Genomic DNA, 23,706 nt, shown 5'->3' on the forward strand with positions numbered 1-23,706 from the left:
ATATCAGTAGATTTCTAATTTTCATGAATGTAACAAATGGATAAAAATAGATCAGTGTAAAAATTCAAATTAAAACTACAAATTGCCAATGTCTTTTACATTTAAAAGATACCTATATATTGAAAACAAAGATAACACAGATCTTGCCATATCAGTTTACAGAACATACTGAACTTGTGGTAGAAGATGACACACTAGCTGTCATAATGCTTAAACGTGTTAACTATACATTTGCAGTTCAGATTTTTTCACATGTACTATTTGCTTTCTCAGTTGTCAATATATTAAATATTTACAGAAGTGGGTTGCTAAAAAAATTTATGCACTGGGTGTCTATATGGAACATACACTGAGATGCTATGGAGATAGTCGTTTACCACCATGTACCAAAAATGAATCTCTTTAAAACTGAATACAGCCTTCTTGCCTAATTAAAACACAAATATGCATAAATTACATCTAATAATTTGTAGACTAAGGGATTCAGCAGTAAGTCTAAAATTGCTACTCACACAATTGAATCTCTTCCTACACCCTTTTGTTGCTCTACACATACACACACACACACACACGAAATATCAAGTTTTGGGCACCGATTCTTAAGCACAACTCTTGTTCCTATGTTCTGCTGACATAGACATTGTTATGTTGGCATGGGGAAAATGATTTATGCGGCAAAGGGGGTTGGGAAATATATGGAGACACACCAAAGATGAATTATCTATCTTGCTTTCTCTCTGTCATACACACACCAAACTCCAACATAATTGCACAATACAGTATCAGCTAAATTCTTTAACCTGTCTTAGATTATGAAGCAAGCAAGCATGGCAGATGTGAAAATCTGTGCCCATTGCCTTGCACAGTCTGTGCCACAGCAGTCACGAACAAAACCAGGTTACCCTTTTATATAAAGTGATTTTCAAGGTGGGTAGAAATACAAAGCTTATTTAATGTTTATCTGCACATGGTGGGAAAGCGAGAAGCATTACGCTAACATTAATTCATGCCGACTAATTCATCATCATCATTATTACTAATTACTAATCATCATTATCATCTGCCACCATTTACAGTTTAGCCAAGCAAAGTGAACTACAAATCTTATCTTACAAAACAACCGAGAAGCAATCTTCTTCCACTTTGGAATCGAGGCTCAAAGTCCACCCAGGGAGCTCACAGTCCTTGAGCTGTAAGAACTTCCCAGGTCAACAAAAATACTCTGACTACTGTAGCATATGGAGTCTCTAAATACGTATAAACATGAACCATTTTCAGAGGGGTAGCTGTGCTTGTTGTTTCAGCCACAACAGAGTCAGCACCCTAAAAGTTTAACAAGCATTTTGTGGCATGTTTAACGTCAAAGCTCATGGCACGATGCATAGGTCTGGATATATAGCTTTATTTGGAGCATTTACCGTCAAGAGCAGAGATTGACTTTTGGTCATCATAACTCTGGGAACCAATGTGCACCCAAAGCATTAGTAAAGAGGAAGTTATTTAAAAGATCTGAATGTAGAAAAAAAGGGGAAAAGGTGTCCTGAGCACCTTTCATTTTGTGAGTGATAAATATATTCCTTGACTACAAGCATACTTTCCAATATTCTTATAACATGGAAGTTAAAATCTGAAAACATGTGTATGTATTTTGCTCAGAAAACTAACAATCTTTCTAGTTTACTGGCACTAGTAACCAAAGTAATGAAGCATATGCCTAAAATTTGGAGACTTGGGGTTATAACTCCCGCTCTCAAAGAGTCCAGGTACCTTTTTCACACCTACAAGCAACCCGAAGACCAGTATACTAGATAGCACTGCAATTCTTATTGCATGATACACATGATTTAGTACAACAAAAACAAAATGTGTACAACACAGGGGTTTGTTGTTCTGTACCTTTTTCACACCTATCTCTCACTGAGGTATGTAAACCTGTGTCTGGACTGTGCCACTTCAGATGACTGGCGGGGGCTCACACAATAGTATGCTCCATTCATATGTGAATATTAGATGTCAGAAAGAAGGGTTCTAGCCTGAGATGCTATTTTTCTCTGTGCAAGAAATATGTTTACATGTAATACTCAGTCAGATGAGCTCCAATCTGCAGCCAGAAGGGGAACATCTGTGAGAAGTAGGGTTTAGTCTTCATACATAAAGGTAAAGGGACCCCTGATCATTAGGTCCAGTCGTGGCCGACTCTGAGGTTGCGGCGCTCATCTCGCTTTATTGGCCAAGGGAGCCGGCGTACAGCTTCTGGGTCATGTGGCCAGCATGACTAAGCCGCTTCTGGCAAACCAGAGCAGCACACGGAAACGCCGTTTACCTTCCCGCAGGAGTGGTACCTATTCATCTACTTGCACTTTGATGTGCTTTCGAACTGCTAGGTTGGCAGGAGCAGGGACTGAGCAACGGGAGCTCACCCCGTCGCGGGGATTCGAACCGCCGACCTTCTGATTGGCAAGTCCTAGGCTCTGTGGTTTAACCCACAGCGCCACCCGCGTCTTCATACATATCCTGCCTCAATAGGTGGATGGGGATGGGTATATTTGAACACACTGTGTAGGGGGACTGGGGAACATGCTAGACAACACGTACACCCTAACCCACCCACCCTAACCCAAATAGACAGGCAATACGTCTATTGCAGACAGAACTCTGGACTGAGGTTGCACCTTTTTCCTTAGATGCAAAGCACCTAGTGCACATGTGTACATGCAGAGCTGCAACATACAAAAATTTAGCCATAGTCTTCCAGCCCAATGCTTCCCAAGACAACAAAAGGAGGAGAGCCATTTATCTGGGGAAAGGGTGGGGAACAAATGCAAGTAACAACGGTAACAACAAATATACACACACAAATATACACACTCTTCCAGGATGGAGGTCCAAATGCCATACCTTTGCTGCACCTCATCTAACAGTAGTATTGCATGTATATTTCACTGAGAACATCGGATACTTGGTGAATGTCAACATATACTTCAGAACGAGGGCAATCCCACAGGAATTTTGTGAACTGCTTAACTGATATACAAGTGCATGTCAGCAGTCACCTAAATGGAATTGTCAGTATTTGCTATGTGTACGTCCAAACAGTGCAAAATATCTATTTCTCAGCATCGGGGAAATTTAAAGAAATGATTTATCTCATTTTATATACATTTAAATAATATTCCGTATAATTTACTTCCCAGTTTGTGGAGATTCTGTCAAGACTGCCTGCTTGCATAGATCATACGTAATGTTACAATGGATTTCTGAAGTTTGGCGAGTACCAACACTGGCATATGAATGCTGGCAATTGTAGTTAAATAAAGCATTGCTTAAATAGATCCTGGAGTTCAACTGTTCTGGCTTGGCACTATTCCACCCATTAGAATGGGCAAGCAATGTTAAAAGGTGACACACAGAGGATCCGCTAGAATACATTACTGATTGCAACTAGACATGACAAAAGAGGGACAAACTGTCCCTATCTTGATTTGAAGGGAGTCATTCTTTTCAGAGTGCAAAGAGACCTTTCTCATGCCAAATGTTTACCCGCAAGGCATCCACCATCTCCAGCTTTCTCTTCAGCAGTTACCCTCCCCAAGGAACTCCCTTGCTAGCTTGGACCCCTTTCCTTTTCCCTAAACCTACCTTCCAACAGCGTGGATTGGAGGGTGCAAGGAAGGGGACTGCTCCTCTAGGACTTCATTTGGCCCGAAACCCATAGTAACAGGAAGTTGTCAATGCAATGGGGAATTTTAGAACTGCAGTTTGCTAGGATTTCAGAGTCGCTACAAAAGCAGTAGCTCGAAATAAGACCGATCTTATTTATGAGCTGAGCCAAAATTTAAGGAGGTTTTGTCTCGTATCATAAAAAGCTTGTTGTTTCCAAACAGCTCTCCCACTTCCAAAACTAGGCAACATAACCAATCATAACAATTAATGGCCCTCTAAAAAGCTATCTAACTTCTAGACCAAGTCAAATCTATAATTTGACACTATGTAAGATAGGGAAAATTACAGAATCAGTAGAGTATCTACAAATATATCAATTATTAATATATTTTTGTTTATCCTTTCTGCTTAATGCTTGTACAAAGTATGAAAATGAGAGCAAGAAAATGCTTTACTAGATAATAAGTCCAGGCAGCACGAATCTAAAATGTATATGTGTCTTACAATTCTTGTATCTCTGCCTATGGTACCTTGTTCCATTAATAATTCTGTATAAATACTTTTAATGTGGCAGTTAATGCTCAACATTGGCATGAACATAAATGATATTTACTTAAGCTTCTCAGTGTTTTGGTTTGACATATTTTTGAAATAACAAAATCACAGGCATGCATGGAGATGAGTTGGAGTAGATGTTTGAAAACCGCGCTCATCCAAATTTTTGTGCCCCTTTAAAGCAAATTTCAACACACACAAGTAGCATTCTTTTCTATTTCAACAAAAGCATGCAAACCTACATGCTTTATACAGGGCCAGACCACAGTTCAGTGGTAGTCCAAATGCTCTCAGTTCCAAATACTTTCAATTCCAAGTATCTCCAATTTGAAGGGGGGAGGGACTGGAAAGCCTCTACTAGCCAGAGAGCAGACAGCATTGAAGGAGATGGAGAAGTGGTCTGACTCAGTATAAGGCAAATTTATACATTTTTATGCTACCCATCAGACAAAGAGAATAAATCATATTTCTTCAATAGCTTTCAAGAGGATTTTTCTTCTTGAAATTATCTTACCTGCCCAAGTCTTCTTTTCTCTGTGCTAAGTCTTTGTGGATTATGCAATGTGTAGACAGGAGTATATTGCACAAAACCCGAGCTACAAATTCCATACTCATCTTCTGTTTCCTACAGAATAAAATTAAGATTGAAAAACCTTTATGCATTTACTATATGTGCGACATTTAAAGCGTAAAACAGAATTTCAGACAGTTTTACTCTGTATTCCAAAGGACACAGTTAATCACTGAAACCATTTATTTATTACTGAGACTAACAAACAGAGATATTTCTTTAAGAGTTTAATATCTCTGTTTTGTTAGTCACTGCATACACACACATATATGGTACTAAATCACTTTTGCTAAAACAGATGGGGGGAAAGATGTCATAAAAACTGTCACCAAAATTAACTTAAACTTCATAGCAAGATGTTCAGGCTGCCAAATAACTTTTAAATAGAGTGAAGCTTTCATGAAGAACAATTAACAACCAATTCATGTAATCAGCCTTCACGCTTGAAGGAGAAGAGAAATAATATTAAAAGTACTCGCTATACAATTAAATATTGCAGGCAAACAAATAAAAATTTAAAACGAACAATGCCTTGACGACGTGCCTCCAATACGTTTATATTGCTGCTCTTGAAAGTTAAGGGATTTCAGCATGCTAAAATACTGCCACCATTTACAGATCTCATGAAAGTTAGACAACTACACCTTCTGAATTACATTTCTCTGGTAAAACTGGCTTGCCTTAAATTCTCAGCTTGAAGCAAAGGCTTCAATTGTGATATCAAAGCAATCAGCTTTATGAAAACATACATCCTGTTAACGTATCTTTGAAGACCTCTGTTTTTCCATGATAAATATGCAAACAATAAAGAGATTATTCGAGTGGATGCATAGAATGACAGATAGTTGCCAGAGGGCTTGTTATAAAAAATGTATTGTTGAACAAAGGGCTAAGCATATTTCAAAAGTCATTAAAAACACAAATCTTGTGGGATTTGTAAGGTATGTGCTTCAAATTGAAGAAAGAAACAAGGTAAGAAAGTACAAATTCTGTTACATACCTTGTGTTTTAACTTACTTCTCACCTCCTTTATCCCCTGTTTTGCATGATTTTTTGCCTAGGAAAAAAAGAAAATAGAACTAAATGGCTTTGCAAAACAATGGTTTGAAGAGTGCTGCATATGAGGTGAAATTTAATTAAAAATTAAATCTCTCACATTATGTGGTATAATGAAAGGAAATTACTTCCTTGCTAATTTCACACATGATTGTTAATAAGGTTTGAGTGCATTAAAAATTGTATCTCAGCATATGTATATCTGGGTTACCAAAAGGAAAAAACAACCGCCACTAATTAAATGATATTTCTTTAATAGTTCTTTTGTGCATAATGGTATATTGGAGAAAGACTTAGTTCAACCACTTGTTGAATAGTGAAAAAGTTATGGCAATGGAGTTCCAGTTGTGCCGTTTTATGCAGCGATGTTGCTAACTGTGGCATCTTTGAGTTGACACCATTATTAGGTTTACATTTTGTTGCACCAAAAATATCAGTCAAGTTTCATTCCACTATATGATATCAGCTTGCATAAAAATGAATCTTAGAACTTCCCTTAATTTAGAGGTGCAATAACCTCACACAACTTAATCAACTATGAACCCCAAAATTTGTGATCACCTCCAAACTGGTGCTAAAGTTTTGTGGTTGTTTTGCAGCATTTTCTGGTGAAACCTCCGTGTTTTGCAGCGCCCCATGAACTGAGTAATTAATACATCAAACCGGGATTCACAATTAACACTAAAAAAATCCAGCGTTGTCTGAATTGCTTCAAACCACACACCCCCATTGCATAAAAGGTAGTGGATGTTTTCTTAAAGAAAAGGTTAAGTTTTAAGAGAGCAAGGGGAGCTCCAACCGCCAGTGTGGTGTAGTGGGTAAGAGCGGTGGACTCGTAATCTGGTGAACCGGGTTCGATTCCCCGCTCCTCCACATGCAGCTGCTGGGTGACCTTGGGCCAGTCACACTTCTTTGAAGTCTCTCAGCCCCACTCACCTCACAGAGTGTTTGTTGTGGGGGAGAAAGGGAAAGGAGAATGTTAGCCGCTTTGAGACTCCTTCGGGTAGTGATAAAGCGGGATATCAAATCCAAACTCTTCTTCTTCTTCACCCATTTGGATGCAGCTTAGCTATTGGAATTCCTAAAGCAGAATTCCTACAATGATTAGCGGCTTTCCACACACATATAGCTGTTGGGCAAAACAGAAGTCAACCGGGGGCAACTAACTCTAAATTATGATGGGGACTGTCACTCACAATTCCAAGGAACTGGGAAGAAAAACGGGCCTCACAACACACACAATAAAACTGGTAACTGAGACTGAATTTAAATATATGTGTGCATTTGGATGGTCCCTCTGCACTGCTCTGCTTGCAAGTGACAACACAGTCAGATGTCTCCAAATGCCTATTTGAAAGCACTGCAACACAGAAAAGCAGTATCCATACTCTGATATACATTTGAGCGATCTTTTCAGACTGATCCAGACAAGTCTGAAAAGTTGAGTTTGGGTATAGGAAGGAGTAGCATCATGACACGGCACCTTGAGGTAGCAATGGGTCACCAACGCTTTGCTGCAACACAGCAGTGATGCCTGGGTTTCCCAGTGGCAATATATGGTGAGCTGCCATTTTAATTTCCCTCAATGCTACAGAGCGATGCTAGGTCAGGGCGTTGTGGGAAATTCAGATGGTCACTGCCATAGCCACCGTCAGCTAAGCCCCAAGGGGGCCACAACAACATAGGAGGGACCCAGCAGTGGGCACATTCAGCACTAACAGATGAAGAGATATAATTGGCAAAATAGAGGGAGGAAAATCTAGTGGAAAAAAAGAGAAGGGTAATTTTCTGACAACCTGTTAATGAGGTGCGTGTAAATTATAAATGAGCACATGAATCCACAGTGCTTTTAATGTATTTACCTGGATTATTTTTCTTCATATGTTCGGTATGATTTTGAATTGATGTACAATTAAAAATTCTCTTTTAAAAAAGAGATTAAGGAACTGATTTATTTATTGATGACTGGAGCCTCAAAGGAAGGCTGTGATTTGGAATAATAGTTTTCAGGCAAGGAAGGCTGTCCTTTGCCTCTGTGTTTGGCATTTAACCTTGCTGTTCCTTCACATGCAGAGCGTTCCCAACGTGAAGATAATCCCCATGTAGAGTGAAGGGTTACTAAACTTCCAATGTTGCTGTGAAGCCAAGTGTGTGTACTTGTGGCAAAATGTCAGATGCCGTGGCATGAATACTTGCAGCAAGCCAGCTAGCTATTTGGGGGAAGGGACATCTTGACTGCTACAAACAGTCTAGTCAAGAAGAGGTAATTCTCAAACCACTCATTCCAACTGAGTCTCAGTAAAGAAAAGCCATTAAGACCATATGGGATTACACCTCAGGGGCATCCATTTTTCTGACCAACTGAGTTAAGTTTCACATGATATATAATTAAACTGGGCTTACGCTGAATGCCAAAAGGTACTGATAGTTTTGCTTGGGGAAAGGGTGGTTGCCAGTAAAATGGCTAAAGTTGTTATGACGCAGTAACAAGTAACCTCGGCAAAGGCTCTGGAAAATACATTACTTTTTTTCAATGTAAAATTTTAATATGCCTAGAAACGACTATGCAAATTTTGCAGAGAAGCTCTAAAACTGGTGCCTTGAAACTCTTGTTTTAGTCACACATCTGTTTGCCCTGCTGCTTTCCCCCAGCAAAACCTGAATCGGAACAAACAGCAATCTGGGTTTCTGCGGATTACTGTTTGTCCCGATTTAGTGCTAAAGAGTAGTTTTTCTGGAGGAAAGTGGTGAGACAAAAGCAAAACTGCTCAGGCCCATCCCTAGAAAGCACAGGACAAGTGGAAAACAAGTAGAAGTGTGGATGAGCCCTAAGCCAATGACATATAACCCGAATATCTTAACAATCCACAAATTGATGAAGGAACTCTAGAAATATCATAACTGGACACTGGAAGGACCTTTCAGGAGTGAACATAGGACACTGGTACCAAAATGTATGGGAAGTCGCCCTACTTGAAAAGTAACCAACCAACTTAAACTAGCATGAGGACAAGCAAAGGAGGATGCCGTCACCCCAGTGTGGCTCCCCGTAATCGCATATACAACATAACAAGACAATGACCCAATACAAATCAATATGGCTAAACTGACCCAACAACCCTGGCCCATATACACACACATAAAAAAACAAACCATACTGCAACCAACTGAACGCAACCAACCAAGCTCTGAACCCTCCAATCTCTTGCAATGCCAATTTTTTTATATATATATATATATATATATATATATATATATATATATATATATACACACACACACACACACACACACACACAGTGGTACCTCGCAAGACGAATGCCTCGCAAGACGGAAAACTCGCAAGAAGAAAGAGTTTTCCATTTTTTGAGGTGCTTCGCCAGACGAATTTCCCTATGGGTTCCCTTCGCTGCCGCCCGCCAGCATTTTAAAATCGCCCCCGCTTGCGGGGCGGGAGGTGGGGAGAAGGGCTTTTCTTCCCACCGCCAGCCTTCAGAACAGCGCTCTGAAGGCTGGCGGTGGGAAGAAAAGCCCTTGTCCCCCCCCCCCCAGCCTTCAGAAGAGGTCGGGGGACAGACTGTCCCCGGACCTGGTCTGAAGGCGGTTTCCATAGGAACGCATTGATTGATTTTCAATGCATTCCTATGGGAAACCGTGCTTCGCAAGACAAAAAACTCGCAAGAAGAAAAAACTCGCGGAACGAATTAATTTCGTCTTGCGAGGCACCACTGTATACATATACATATACATATACATATACATATACATATACATATATATGACCTACCCACATGATGCTGGCACAAAGCACTGCACAAACACTATGCAATAGGGGAATATCATAATCCATACAGCCTTTTCTCCCAACCACACAATGTCTATGACAATAGTGTCTCATCACGAATGTAAACCAACTGCGAAAAAGACTATGACTTGAAAGTGGAGACACTATATGTACTTGTTTGTTTGCTTGTTTTGTAACACAAGAACATCTTTAATAAAAACTAATTTTAAAAAATGGATGGGGAAACTGACTTCCCTTTCCATCTTTATCTAGGAATGTAATGATGTGGAATTTGATGCAATGCTGAAGAAAAAAATATTAGTAAGATTGAGATAATGCTCATCCGAAAGTCAGTGCTGGGGTGCAGTACTTAGATGGAGATGAAGGCCTGTGTAAAGTAAGTTTTCCAAGCTGAAACTGTGTTGTGTTTGAGTGAAATTAATTTCCCCTCTACAGTGGTACCTTGGTACTCAAACGCCTTGGTTCCCCAATGCTGAAAACCCGAAAGTAAGTGTTCCGGTTTTCAAATGTTTTTTGGAAGCCAAACATTCAATGCAGCTGTCGGCTATTGTTTCCGGGGCGCCTGCACCAATCAGAAGCTGAGCCTTGGTTTTCGAACATTTTGGAAATCAAACAGACTTCCGGAACAGATTAAGTTTGGCACTTTTATTTCTGCTATTTATTTTGCGCTTTTGTTTTTGAGGCCTTTTTGGTTAATTTGTTTTTGTGACTGACTGATTGATTGTGTGACTGCAGAAATGGATAAAAGCCCCCCATCCAAACAGTGACTATCACCAGTGCAGGTAAGAAAAAATAATAATTTTAATTATTATCATCTACAATACTGTCTTATTTGTTTTATAGTACAGTACATTGATTATTGCTTTCATTTTATGGATCAATGGTCTCATTAGATAGTAAAATTCATGTTAAATTGCTGTTTTAGGGGTTGTTTTTAAAAGTCTGGAACGGATTAATCTGTTTTACATTGCTTTCTATGGAAAAGTGCACCTTGGTTTTGGGATGCTTTGGTTTTGGAACGGACTTCCGGAACGGATTAAGTTTGAGAACCAAGGTACCAGTGTATACCTGGCAAAAATGGCCTTCAGTTTGGATAGTGAGCAGTGAGTATGATTTGCATGCAAACTCCAGCATACTAGGAAGCCTGGAAATTGGTGGAACTCTAAATTAGTCCTCTTCTCTGCTTGCAGCCTACTCTATTATTCCTTTCCCTTTCTAAGCAAGGAACTAGGTTGGGTCCTGCATTACAGTGAAAATGAGAAAATACTATCTGCATCCTGGAGTTAAGCTTGGCAAAGAAAAACAGGAGGACTGGGGGAGTTACGGTCCTGTTCTTGCCAACCCTAGTTCCTGGAAGCTGTAATAGCTGTTCTGGAAATAAATTCATTTTTTAGATTTTTTTTTTGCAGTAATTTAGATTAAAATAGGACATGCAGTTTGCAGAAAAATGAAACAGAACAGGGCTAGAGCTTACATATTGGTATGCTGTTTTCATAGCTGGGCTGGCTCTGGTCATAGCTGTGTTGATCAGGGCTCCTCCTTTCTGAAATATACAATGCATAAACATTCTGAAATACACAAAACACACATTGATCACCTCCCCAGCATAATTAAATGTTAAGGTTTTGCAATAACAAAAATAAAATGCAATGGCCTCACCACTGCCATTGTCACTCCCAGATATCCCTCTCAGAAGATTTATACAGCTGCATTTTGTCAGCCTTTGTCTTCTGCAGCCCAAGCATTATAATATGTCATCCCTATGGCTGACACATTTATCAATGCTTTTTAATGTAGCCATATAGGGCACAATCTACCAGGAAGTTCTCCTTCATAAGCTCTGATTGTATAAACAGAAGTTGTGTGAGAGAGGCTTGCACAGAAGTTCATTGTGCATATGCTCCCATATCTGTTGTACAAATTCCTAGACATCTTCCTGTAATTTGCTAAATGAGAATACTACAACATTATAGCAATAGATTGAAGCCATGGGCACATTTTAAATACCATTGACACACTTCCTTACCTTAACTGTATACATCCACTGGTGATATGATCTTGAATTTCCTAAAACACAAATGAGAGAGAAACCAGAAAGGTAGGATTCCTTTAAAATTTTGTTTGTTCAAAAACACATATTTACATGCAGTCCCAACTTCCTATGGAATGTAAAAGACTGAAACCTCACTGAACATCAGCATGAAGTATTCTGCTTTATTACAAAACAAAACAAAAATATGTGTTGGTTTTCCTGAGAATGCCCATACCAAATATGAAGAAAACTGAATAAAATTGCAGGAATTTGTACTAGAATATTAGTTTCATACAGTGGAAATAAGGGGTAATATATTAGAGTATTAAATGACATTTTTCTTTTTCTTTGCTGTCTACAGTAGTTACTGCCTTGTAGGTGAGGAAAATTAGGCAAATGGGAGAACTACAAACAGATACACGTTTACTGGGCACTATTACTCTATTAAATTGCTCACAACGGTCAAGTTAAAATTTGACTGCTTGAAAGAGGAAGCTTTCCTTTTACTTAGCAGCACAAGCAAGACTCGTGAGTTTGGTTTTTAGAGAATATTAAGAGAGAACGGATTGTTGATTTTGAGACAATGTGAGAGGCAATGACAATTGCTGCAATGCAAACTTCCAATCCAATAAATGGAGCTAGAAAGAAAGAGAATGTGAAGGGTTTCCCAAGCTACATATGGGTTTTACAACAGTGCTTCAAAAGCCTCTTAAACTCAATAATAAACCTAACAGCTAGAGGCGGAGTGAAATTCTGTTTACTTTGCACATTGGGGTAAAGCCAAAAAAACACCTCACCTCTTATAAACCACTTCTGCAAACTACACACGATGGTGGCAGAACCACGTCTTCCAAAATGCACATTCCTGTCAAAAGAACGCCTGTATAGCAGGCAGCAGCAAATTCTAGCGAAAAAATGGGGAGGGACTCTCAATGATGAGAGTGCATGCCTGACAATGAAAAAAGGTGTCAGGCTCAAGCCCTGGTTTAAAGGATGAGGTAGCAGTTAGGGAGAAAGAGCTCCGCCACTGGAGTGTGGAGAGCTGCAGTCAGGCAGAATAGACAATACTGGTATATAAGGCAGCTTCCTAGGTTTTCTGCATGGCAGGTGGTTGCGAAATCCAGGTTGTTTTTCCTTTCTGTTCTCAGAGCTCAGGTGGGACAAGAACGGCTAGGATACATGGGTTGCATGAGGAAGAGCGATGGGAACCTCCTCTCCCCTCCAGCTTTGGAAGAAGTCATTTTGCTGTTTTGCGTTTTGAGTAACATGGCATCCATTTTGTATATCGATTTATCTGTTTAGTGAAATAATGAGAACTTTCTACAGCTGCCTGGTGCCATCCAGCACCATGTTGGTGAAGGTCAACAACATGCTGAAAACCAATTTTAAAAACTATTGTCAACCACCATTATTTCTTTCATAACCATCTAAATGGGTGAGGGGGGTGTTATTGTTTTTGTTCGTTACTATGGTATGTATTTCTGTGTTTTTACATTGTAAACCGCCTTGTGGTTCTTGGATGAAGGGTGGTATAGAAATTTTAACAACAACAACGATAATTTCAACGCAACGAGAATGAAAAGACCCAAACAGTATGGACAAAAATCTATACCTCCACCAAAGCCACCCGAAGAGATTTCTTCTTCAAACACATCAGAAAACCCTTTTCCTGCATTTAGCTTTGCAAGTCGACCTTCAATGAACTGCAAAAAGAAAAAAGTGGATGAAAGCAATTACGTCTTTGTTGAAGGTTCACGTTTCAAATCTTCTGTTTAATTCTTATTTGTTCACAGCCCTACAGAAAGTGCCAGAGTTACAGAAGGAGCCCCATTATTGTCAGCTAATTCTCTGATGATGCTCCTGAGAGAATTCCGCAGGCTGCCAATCTGCTAATGGGCCATATCTAAGGTGCTAGCAATTATATAAAAAAGTTCAAAGCAACCTGGGCCCTAAATGTTTGAATTAGCATCTCCGCCCATATGAATCTACCCATGTGTTAAGATCGGCTGCTGAAATCGTCTTGGCTGTCCTGCATCCCAGGAGCACTGCCTGATCCCTGCTTGATCACTGGCGCCTTTGGGAGAGTCACTGCTAGTGTCCCTTCACGGCTCAGATGCATGGCATTCATCCATAAGAAGCCATGCATTAAGTATCAAGGGCCCAGTTTGGTGAAACTGCCTACCAGGTGAGGTCAGACAGGCCCCCTTCCTGCTGAACGCCTGGCACTTTTGTTCCAGGCAACCTTTTAATTGAAATCTGATTTTATAACATTGGTCCTGAAAGACCTACATTGGCTCCCAGTATGTTTCGGAGCACAATTTGAAGTGTTGGTGCTGACCTTTAAAGCCCTAAAAGGACTCGGCCCTGTGTACCTGAAGGAGCATCTCCACTCCCATCGTTCAGACCGGACACTGAGATCCAGCACCAAGGGCCTTCTGGCTGTTCCCACACTGCGAGAAGTGAATCCATAGGAAACCAGGCAGAGGGCCTTCTTGGTAGTGGCACCCACCCTGTGGAACACCCTCCCATCAGATGTCAAGGAGATATAACCTTTAAAAGACATCTGAAGGCTGCCCTTTATAGGGAAGCTTTTTAAGGTTTAAGGTTTTGTTGTTTTTGTATATGTTGGAAGCCGCCCAGAGTGGCTGGGGCAATCCAGTCAGATGGGTGGGGTACAAATAATGAAATTGTTGTTGTTTTAACTCATTTTTAGTTTTATTGTACTGGTTTTCTTGTACACAGCCCAGAGATAACTTTGATTAAGCAGCAAACAAATTGTTGACATCTATGAAATAATGATGAATCTGCTTTGCAACAACCAGAGAAAGAACTTACTCTCTTGTGGCACTCAATTATGGAACACCTTCCCACTTGATGCATGGTTGGTGCCAGTGCTGATGTTTGATTAATGTAGTTGAGAAACCAAACAAACTGAGTGTGGCTTAACATGTTAAAAAAGTAGCAGCAGGAGGAGGACATGGAGATATTGAGTGACATCATCATCATCATCATCATCATCATCATTATTATTATTATTAATCAATCATCATTATTAGTATACTGCCCTTCATCTGAAGATCTCAGGGCAGTTCTTAAAGGGGAAAATGCAAAATAATAATATAAAATACATAATAAAACAAAAACAAACGTGTAACGCCCCCTCTCAGAAGACTTGGACTCTCATCTCCCTGTGAAGAAATGTGAGAGTTACACACACACATCTGGAATTTACAGATGTGGGAGACATTTCCATGTGTTACACAAGTGAGCAGTGAGAATAATATGCACATATTCTACAGGGCCTAATTTGCAAATTTTGATTCTTTCCCAGGGTACCTCCATAGTCATTAAATAATGCTATGAATTGTACCGTATTGTACCTGAGCATTTATATTTCATATTGTTTCATAAAGCAAAACTCATGATTTACTCAACTGAGGAACAGAACTATGCTCCAGTCAGTTTTACAGGATGACTCAAGGAAGAGTCCGTTCATTTCCTTAGTATTATTATAGGCCCAAGCCAAAGAGCTGAACCTTCCATAGCAATTTCTCTTCATTAATTTCTTCATATTCAGTTGTATATATACCCACACATGGTCCAAATTTAATTATAGCCACAAAGACTTTGTGACTTACCTTTGTAAAGTTTATTATTTAGGTACATACATTGGCTCATTTTACACCATAGTTTGAAGGACTGGGAACATGCCAGAGGTTTATACCGTCCTTACCGTCCTTTCCCTCACATATATTCTCCCTTCTCTTTCCTGGTTTGCTTAACTATCTTTTTTCCCAATGCTAAAATCAGACAAACTATGGTTAATGCTAACCATGCTAACCCACTTGTTTTCAAATCACGCTTTGGAGACAGTTGCCATTTAAGCCCATTTGGACCTCATGGTTCTATCTAATTAGAACAAACTAGGAAACAGAATAAGAAATCAGCATGTGAGACTAAGACATGCCCGTAATTCACCAAACCATGGAAAATGCTAATCTGAGCCATAGAGAAATTTAGAGTCTGCCTATACACAGACGCATGGTGTGAAGTAACACCAGATTAAGAACACAAGATCAAGAATTGTTCACAATGGTAAACAACTTAATAAAAGAAACTACAATGTTTTGTTAAAAGCTTTAATTTGCCTTAAAGGATTAATAAAAACAAAGAGCCTTCCCCCACTCTTCAAAAGCACTGACATTTTTAGAATGCTTTCAAGCAGTAATCTATTTTGGTCAGGGTTAGGTGGTAGCCCAAGTATGAGATAAACGGAGAAAGCATTTGACTGATTGCGCATTTTTCAACATGAATTACTACCAAATTGCTGTTAACCGAAACAGTACACAGGAGCCAATAGAAATTAATTATTTGGCTGACTGTCATACACTATCACAGATTATCCAAACAGACCCGTCAGTGACAATCTGATGCTTGTCAATGGATAGACTGATGACATGAAACAAACTGTTCCACAAGTATATTTTTTTAAAAAGAAGAAGATAAACGCAGACACAGCAGTAGCAAAGTACACACTATCACTGGCGATTATTTCCTCTTCTCCTCAGCTAACTTTTTTTACCCACCCCACTTAAGCTGGCTTTTTCCCAAATGGGTTTGGTTCATGGTCAGACCACAGTATGGGATCGCTGGATTGTTTCACAGCAAGAATGAGATAAAGCACCTTTAGCTACCAGGGTGCAGAAAACATCCCTTGAACCACAAGACATTATCTATTCAGGGAAAAGCGAAGAATTCATCCCTCGCTATAAAACCAGCACATGATTTATGGATAGTCTAATCATTAGGTAAAGTTACACAGACACAAACTGAGCTGCTAAGCTTTAGGATTTGGGGGAGGGGGGCAGTGGGGAGCTGAAACCTTGCATAGGAGACCATTTTAATACAAATGGGAATTGCACTGAAATGAACAGTGGTTCCACAGAGCAGTGTTAGGTGGACTGGATTTTATTTCACCTACAAAATTAACAGTATGCTATAAAACAGTGATGGACAACTAGTGATTGGGTTGGATGCGGTTCCCAAAGCAATTTTGGGTGATAACCAATGTTAGTCATACTCTGTCCATTTATTTCAATGGGTTGCTTTGAGTACGACTAGCACTGAATCTCACCCTTCATTTAGCCCCTAGTAGCCCTGGTTTAGGAACGAAAGTCTCACACTGTCATGATTTAACGTTGCACACACACAATCCTAAGGATTGGTGCAACTGGGAACTATGCTCCATTAGCCATGACATTTTTCTGCTAGGCAGGTATCAACTTCATTATGGAGCTGACCACCTCTGATCCTGAAGAACGTAGTGGCCTCTAAGTTTAAATAAGTGGCCGTTGAACCAAGAGCACATTTGCACAAAAATTTCAGAAGGGCTGGAAATGCTGAATGCACTTCTGAATGCTGCAGTAAGTACACGCAAAAAATAATGTTCTGTTTCTTACAGTATTTACCATCATGGAAAGAGATCTCCCAGTTATCTATTTGCCAAATTACATGAAAGCCTGACTTCCCGATTCCAAATTACATCAAGATGCTGTCCTTTTTCTCCCCCTAAGGGACCTTTTTTGTGCTAAGATTTAGGATTATGAAGACAAGCTTTGATCTTTCCTTCTTGACCTTTGATTCTTACTTATGATTCCTTTCGTAACAGCTAGCTGCCATCAGCTGTAGCAGCCACGGTTTTCCAAAGCAGCTGTAAGCGACAGTGCAGGAGTTAACACCAAATATGAGATATACTCAAGGCTGGAGCAATTGTGGGTTCATTTGTTCAAGTGTGCTGGTGCCAGTAGTCCCATACCAATCATCATCAGATTGAAATCATCCCATCTGTGGCCTCTTCTTTGCACAACCAAATAATACTGGTGCAATAAGCACCGCAAATGTTGCTTAGTAATGTGTATGTGGAGATCTTGAGCATTAGCAGTGATATACCATCACTGCTGTTATAACATAGCTTTGCTCTGTAGCAACATAAGATACCCTTCTTGTTCTTTCTCAATTTGCATATCTTCCCTGCAGATTTCCATTTCTAACTAAGTAGGTGGGTTTAGAAGGCAGTGAAGGGGAGGCACATCAGTAGTTGCCCCTTTGCGGAGCCACCAATCTAGTCCAAAGTCTTCTATGACCTATTTGTTTTATTGGTGCTATATAACACTGTGTATTCACAGCCCTTATAATCTAGCCTATAATTTTATTATGATTCAACTTTCCCCAAAGAGCCAGAGTTAACACATGGATGTGTCACCCAAAACTACCGTAATAAAACTGCTTTCTCCTATCTACGTATTATTCCACTATAGGACTGTTTAAAAGATTTATTTCCTGTTGCAAAGGAAGAATGCTTTGCATTGGATAGAGCAAAGTTTTAAATTGAGCCTTCTTATAACTCAAATAACCTTGAAAGAGACCCAATTACAAACAAGAACTCTTGGATAAGAGGCAGCTGGATGAAGGATAAGGAGGAAGGATGATATCCAAAATAAACTGAAGAAGAGGCAATACATTGGCTATAAAAATGAAATAGTTTTATAACATCTTCCTTTGCCTCTTGGAAGATAATATTATTTCTGTTCTACCCAATTAAAAGCTGCACATATTTCATTTATATTGTCGTAAATCTCTACCTCAGCCATTAAATCTCAGACACAAACTTACCATTTTTTATAGTGAAAGTTGGCCACCACCCTCTCTCTGAATTTCACTTATCTATCATGGTAGTATATCTTCAAAGAGAGCTAGCAGATTAGTTAAACACGGCCTCCGCACCTAAGATTCCTGATGCTTTAATCAGAGATGACGTTTTCTGCTTTGACCTGTAGCTTGTGCCGCAGTGTTTATCCAGCACTATAAAAATAACCTTTTTGGACTGACCTCTTGGCCATATTTATATTGTATTTTCCTCTCCCCATCCAAGCAGTGGATATCTTCATGGCAGCCATTTAAGGATCAGTTTCTTCCAACAAGGGAGGAACAAGTCTTATGACACCTTTCTTAATATTTAATTAGACATTTACAGGCTCAAAAGAAATGGATAGAATATGGCAATCAGCACTGGCAAGGATATGCCCAGGGCAGAATTGAAGCACTTCCCTAAGTCCAACAAGTTAAGAGTATTTCTAGACTGCTTCCATTAAGCCCCCACCTCTGAACATCTAGCTTCAAACCTAGAATTTAGGATTCAGTGGGGAACAACTGAATCTGTTGTAGCTGTGAAGAATAAATCAGAGGCATCTGCTTATAACCTAACCAGAGTTCCTTATTATGTCAGAACGCAGGAAACTCTGATTAGTTTAAAACAGGATTTGCAAACGAATCAGGGCCAGAAGCTACAGTTTGATCCTGGCTTGTTTGAGCAAAGCATAGTTTCGGAACTGTAGTAGATTGACTAGACCTCTTGAATTCTCCTTGCATAATCCCCAGAGTTGCTGATAGAAATGGTCAACAGATATGAAATGTGGGAAACATATTGCACAGATTGCATCTATTCTTCAGTTTTCGTACATGTACAATAGAGGAGAACTAAACTGAGAATCCACTCACTCTGTACCTGTTTAAAAAGTTGAAGGTTCACTGCAGTTTCCAAAAACTGCTTAAAGGTGCTGGAACGATGCTTGACAAAACTTTCTTCACAGAAACTGACAGGCTCACCCTAAATTACAAGAAAGGAAATTTGTAAGATATTTATTTGGGAACAGTCAGCGCAGTTCTATTCGAGAGATGGATATATATAGATATAGATAGATAGATCACTCACTAATTTTCAGCACTGAAGAATTACATATCCTTCAAGCCATGTGGGCATCTGCTGACTCCCAAACAAATGCAGGAGACAGAAGTAACAAAAATCCAAAGTTCACATGTAACAAATCTTAATTTACGTTTTACACAGAGAACAAGATTTGAGACCATTCTTACCTATGCAAGACTGCAGTTTTAACATCATGAAAAACTGAAACTTCCGAAGGGAACTTGGCATGGCCGCTAAGTCATTGCAATTCTTATCATAATCTCATTACGCATATAACAGTAAAAAAAAAATCTAATAATTTTTATGCCCCCTTTACCACACATATGCCCCCTTTACCACACAACTGAAACTATATTTATTTTTCCCCGTGCAACTTTTTTTAACCCCTTCTGAAAGGCAAGCAGTTTGTTAAAAGCAATATCTATGTATTTTTTTGGTCTGTGGGGAAAATCTTTGAAATGTGGTAAAGAGATATATAAGAGCAGAATGAACGAGACTTCCATGGTTATAAGATTTGCCAAGTATGACTCGTGGGGTGACTTTGAAACCTTTACTTTCCTGTAATTCCATAATGAACTACAGTGAGCTCCATTTCCCCAATCATCCAAATTTGAATTATTCAAATCCTTCAGTTCTGCAGATTCATTGTGGATTTCCCATAAGGCTCCAGTGGCTGCTTAGTTCTCTACTGGGTGCACCTGCATTTATCTGAGTCTGTTTATCCAAAAGATCTGAATAGGCTCTGAGATACTTACATGAACAATATTCCATTGAATTCTTGAGGCAACAATCAAAATTGTGTGCATGTTAGCCCCATTGACTTAAATCAGAGATAAAAGCTTATGCCTACATTTCCCTCTGAAATCAATGGGACTACACTTACACTTGGATCTTCCTGAAAAGATTCTGTGACAGTTGTGGGAGTCTCAAAAGAGGTCTGTCATGAGCCACTAAGTGCTTATGCTAGAGAGGGGAAATTCTCAACCCAGCAGTCAGCAGTCTACAATTCCACATGCACATGGAAGTGTTTTGTGTATTGAGCTCCTTGGATTGTAGCCACTTTCTTTTTTGATTCAGATCTCTTCCTGAGATTTCGTGGAAGTTATTGTTACTGCAAGAGGCTTCAGAAACAAAAATTAGCAACTGTTGCTAATGCAATTCCCCAGAGTTTTTCTAATGCAATAAATTTCTGCCATTGACTTGTTTGTTCCTTGTGATGCTTCGGTCTAGAACGTAGCCTTTGGAGGAATGCTGTGCTGGTACGTAGCGGACGCATGCTCTAATGGTCCTTTTAGTATTGATTTACAACATACTTTCAAAGTAGTTCGATCAAAGCCTAGTAGGGATTCTATACAGAAGAGGAGACTGCTAATACTTGGACCCCAAAAAATCTATGCCAAACAAGATATCTGTCCTCTTTAACAACAGTTATTGTAGAATTCCATCTCTCCCCAACTCATCTTCATGGACTGGTGGGCACAGCAGGACTGATTCCATTTAAACTGCATTCACATTTTAAGCAAGTGCCTTAATATCATTGTAAATAACTCTGATGCATTGACTTAAACAGAATAATCATCTTGAGCACAAAAGCTTAACCTATCCAATTTTATTAGAAGGAAAGGGATATCTGGCCTAGCAGAGGAGATATTCTTGCTTCTAAATATGCTAAGCAATATGAACCAGAATTCTTTCCATGCAAAACAAGGCACTTGCTCAGTTTGTAATACATTGATTGCTGTCTTTTCCCCTGAGATATTACAAACCAATTTAGGTGTTTCTGTTGTTTAACTAACAGGGTCGCTTATTTGTCACTCTTTAACCATGGTTCACATAGGGAAGCGGGTGGCACTGTGGGTTAAACCACAGAGCCTAGGACTTGCCGATCAGAAGGTCGGCAGTTCGAATCCCCGCGACGGGGTGAGCTCCCATTGCTCGGTCCTTGCTCCTGCCAACCTAGCAGTCCGAAAGCATGTCAAAGTGCAAGTAGATAAATAGGTACCGCTCTGGCGGGAAGGTAAACGGCATTTCCGTGCACTGCTCTGGTTCGCCAGAAGCGGTTTAGTCATGCTGGCCACATGACCCGGAAGCTGTACGCCGGCTCCCTCGGCCAATAAAGCGAGATGAGCGCCGCAACCCCAGAGTCGGTCACAACTAGACCTAATGGTCAGGGGTCCCTTTACCTTTAACCATGGTTCACACCGGATGGATTTAGAAACCTAGGAGTAACATGGTAGCTACGGAAAAGCACAGGGGTAGAGAAAATGCTTTGTGCACAGAAAAGACTGGGTTCAATAAGCAGCATCTTCAGGTTCCAGGGCTGGGAAAGACCTCTGACTAAGGTTCCTGAGTCACGAACCAGATGCAGGCACTCTTGGAGGAAACTATATCTTTTCTAGATCCACTTCAGTTGGGGTTTAGGCTTGGCTTTGGCACAGAAACTGCTTTAGTTGCCCTATACGCAAAAACCTTCTTCTTCTCCCAGGCCTTCGGTCATTTATGGCCTTTTAAACTGTGAGGGAGCAGGTATTGTTTTTGTTTGTTACTATGTTTTGCATTTTTGTGTTTTTTATATTGTAAACTGCCCTGTGACCCTCGGATAAAGCACAGTCCAGAAATTTAACAAACAAATAAAAAACAAATTAGACCCTGGCGAGTGTCTGTCTATCAGAGTAGACAGCAGACAAAGAAGGAACACTCCCCAAAATTCCTGGGAAATTCCTAGCTGGGGGACTAAGACTAGGGAGCAGAAGGGGAAGGGGTTGGTGCCAGTAAGGACTTGGACTAGGTTGAAAATGTGTCGAGTTATTTCCTGATCTTTTTTTCTTTTTCTTTTAATAGCCAGGCTCATTTCAAAACCATGCTGGATAGAAGCAGAGAGGCACCGGAAGTCAAATTGTTTTAAACTGCACTCCCCTGGAAAGAGATGTTGCTACTGCTTTCCTGAAGCAGTGCTTCTTAGGCTGATCTAGAGGCAGAGAAAAACAGAGTGAAGTTGTGACCCGTGTGATGGGAAAGCTGTCCATTGTGCTTCTTCCACTAGTAGGTCGCAAACTACTTTTTCTGATTTTTCTTTCACTCCTACTCTGAAGGGAGAAGGGAAAGTTAGATTGGGTAGTAGAGGAAGCTGAGGGTAGAGTCCTGTGGGATAGGGTAGGAGGGTTTTAGAATCAGAGCTCTTTTCTGAACTCTATGTAAAAGATAAGAATAGGAGAGTAATGTCATCCTTCCCATTCTTAATTTTCTTTTCTCTGTTTCTCTGTTATAGCAGGCTATGCCAAAAATGATTAAGTCAATGAAAATCTTGCTGTCTAGGTCAAAAGAAGTGGACAAGAGACCATGGCAGAAGTTTGACCACATTTATTACGAACAAAGCTTATTCAGAAAAGGAGAACAGAAAAACTACTTGATAATTTGTGAAACGGCTCGGGAGAGCGGGAGGGGACATTATGCATGATAAATGTGTACGTCTTCATGATAAAGCATGAAGGGGGGAAATACCTGAAAGAAATCACCACTCTTCAAAACATGCATCGTTAAAAGATTATAAGGAACATAAACAGCTAACCTGATTTATATTGCACTTTTAAAAAGCTGGCATAGTTTCAGAAAGCTAGCTAAGAAAAAGATAACTCTGTGAAAAAAGATAGTGGCACCTCTGCAAGAATAAAGGCAACCACACAGAGAGAGGCGGGGGGGACATATGTTAACATTTTAAACAGAAATTTACCCCCATAACTTTGTTTAAACACTAAGGCTTACTGATTACTGATTTGAAAAATTAGAGAAAGGCTTGAGGTCTGTTTGTCTCTTATTCTTAACTATTAAACATCCTGCAGCATCCTCTCATGTTGATAAATGCAAGCAGAGAACAGTGCAAGAAGAGGGAACTTAAATATTTGGGATAGCAGTACTGAGATTTGCCCTAAGCAGGTCTTAGAAGCCTTTAGACTCAAACTAGAGGAACAACATTACTGGGGGTGAGGGCAGATTATACAGGAGTCTGCTGCGATTTTAATTAGAAATTTATTCTTCAATTTGTATACACACAATTAACGTACTGTAAAACGCAACCAGATCTATAGTGGAGAGGGGGAGAAAAAAATTCAAGAGTACTTCATGAGCCAAAATGTTGGCATATACTAAAAATGGAAATTGGATGTTCAGTAAAGTGCTGAAATATTTATACATAGAAAATGAATTTATACTTTCACTTCAAAATCACAACGAGTTCTGCAGTACTGGTACAGAACAAAATC

General features: G+C 39.8%; 1 protein-coding gene across 3 annotated transcripts in view; it reads right to left on the reverse strand.

Annotated features, from left to right (window-relative positions):
* Positions 1-23,706, reverse strand: part of DENND1B (DENN domain containing 1B) — a 170,085-nt gene that overhangs the window by 14,323 nt on the left and 132,056 nt on the right. For all 3 annotated transcript variants that reach the window (XM_053391487.1, XM_053391486.1, XM_053391488.1), the window contains 6 exons: positions 19,247-19,348; positions 13,295-13,385; positions 11,677-11,717; positions 11,125-11,193; positions 5,790-5,846; positions 4,733-4,843 (listed from right to left, as the gene is read on the reverse strand). In XM_053391487.1, coding sequence (XP_053247462.1) covers positions 4,733-4,843; positions 5,790-5,846; positions 11,125-11,193; positions 11,677-11,717; positions 13,295-13,385; positions 19,247-19,348 — 471 coding nt within the window. The remainder of the gene's footprint in view (positions 1-4,732; positions 4,844-5,789; positions 5,847-11,124; positions 11,194-11,676; positions 11,718-13,294; positions 13,386-19,246; positions 19,349-23,706) is intronic.

Source organism: Podarcis raffonei, chromosome 6 (assembly GCF_027172205.1).
Source record: "Podarcis raffonei isolate rPodRaf1 chromosome 6, rPodRaf1.pri, whole genome shotgun sequence".
Classification (NCBI taxonomy): Eukaryota; Metazoa; Chordata; class Lepidosauria; order Squamata; family Lacertidae; genus Podarcis; species Podarcis raffonei.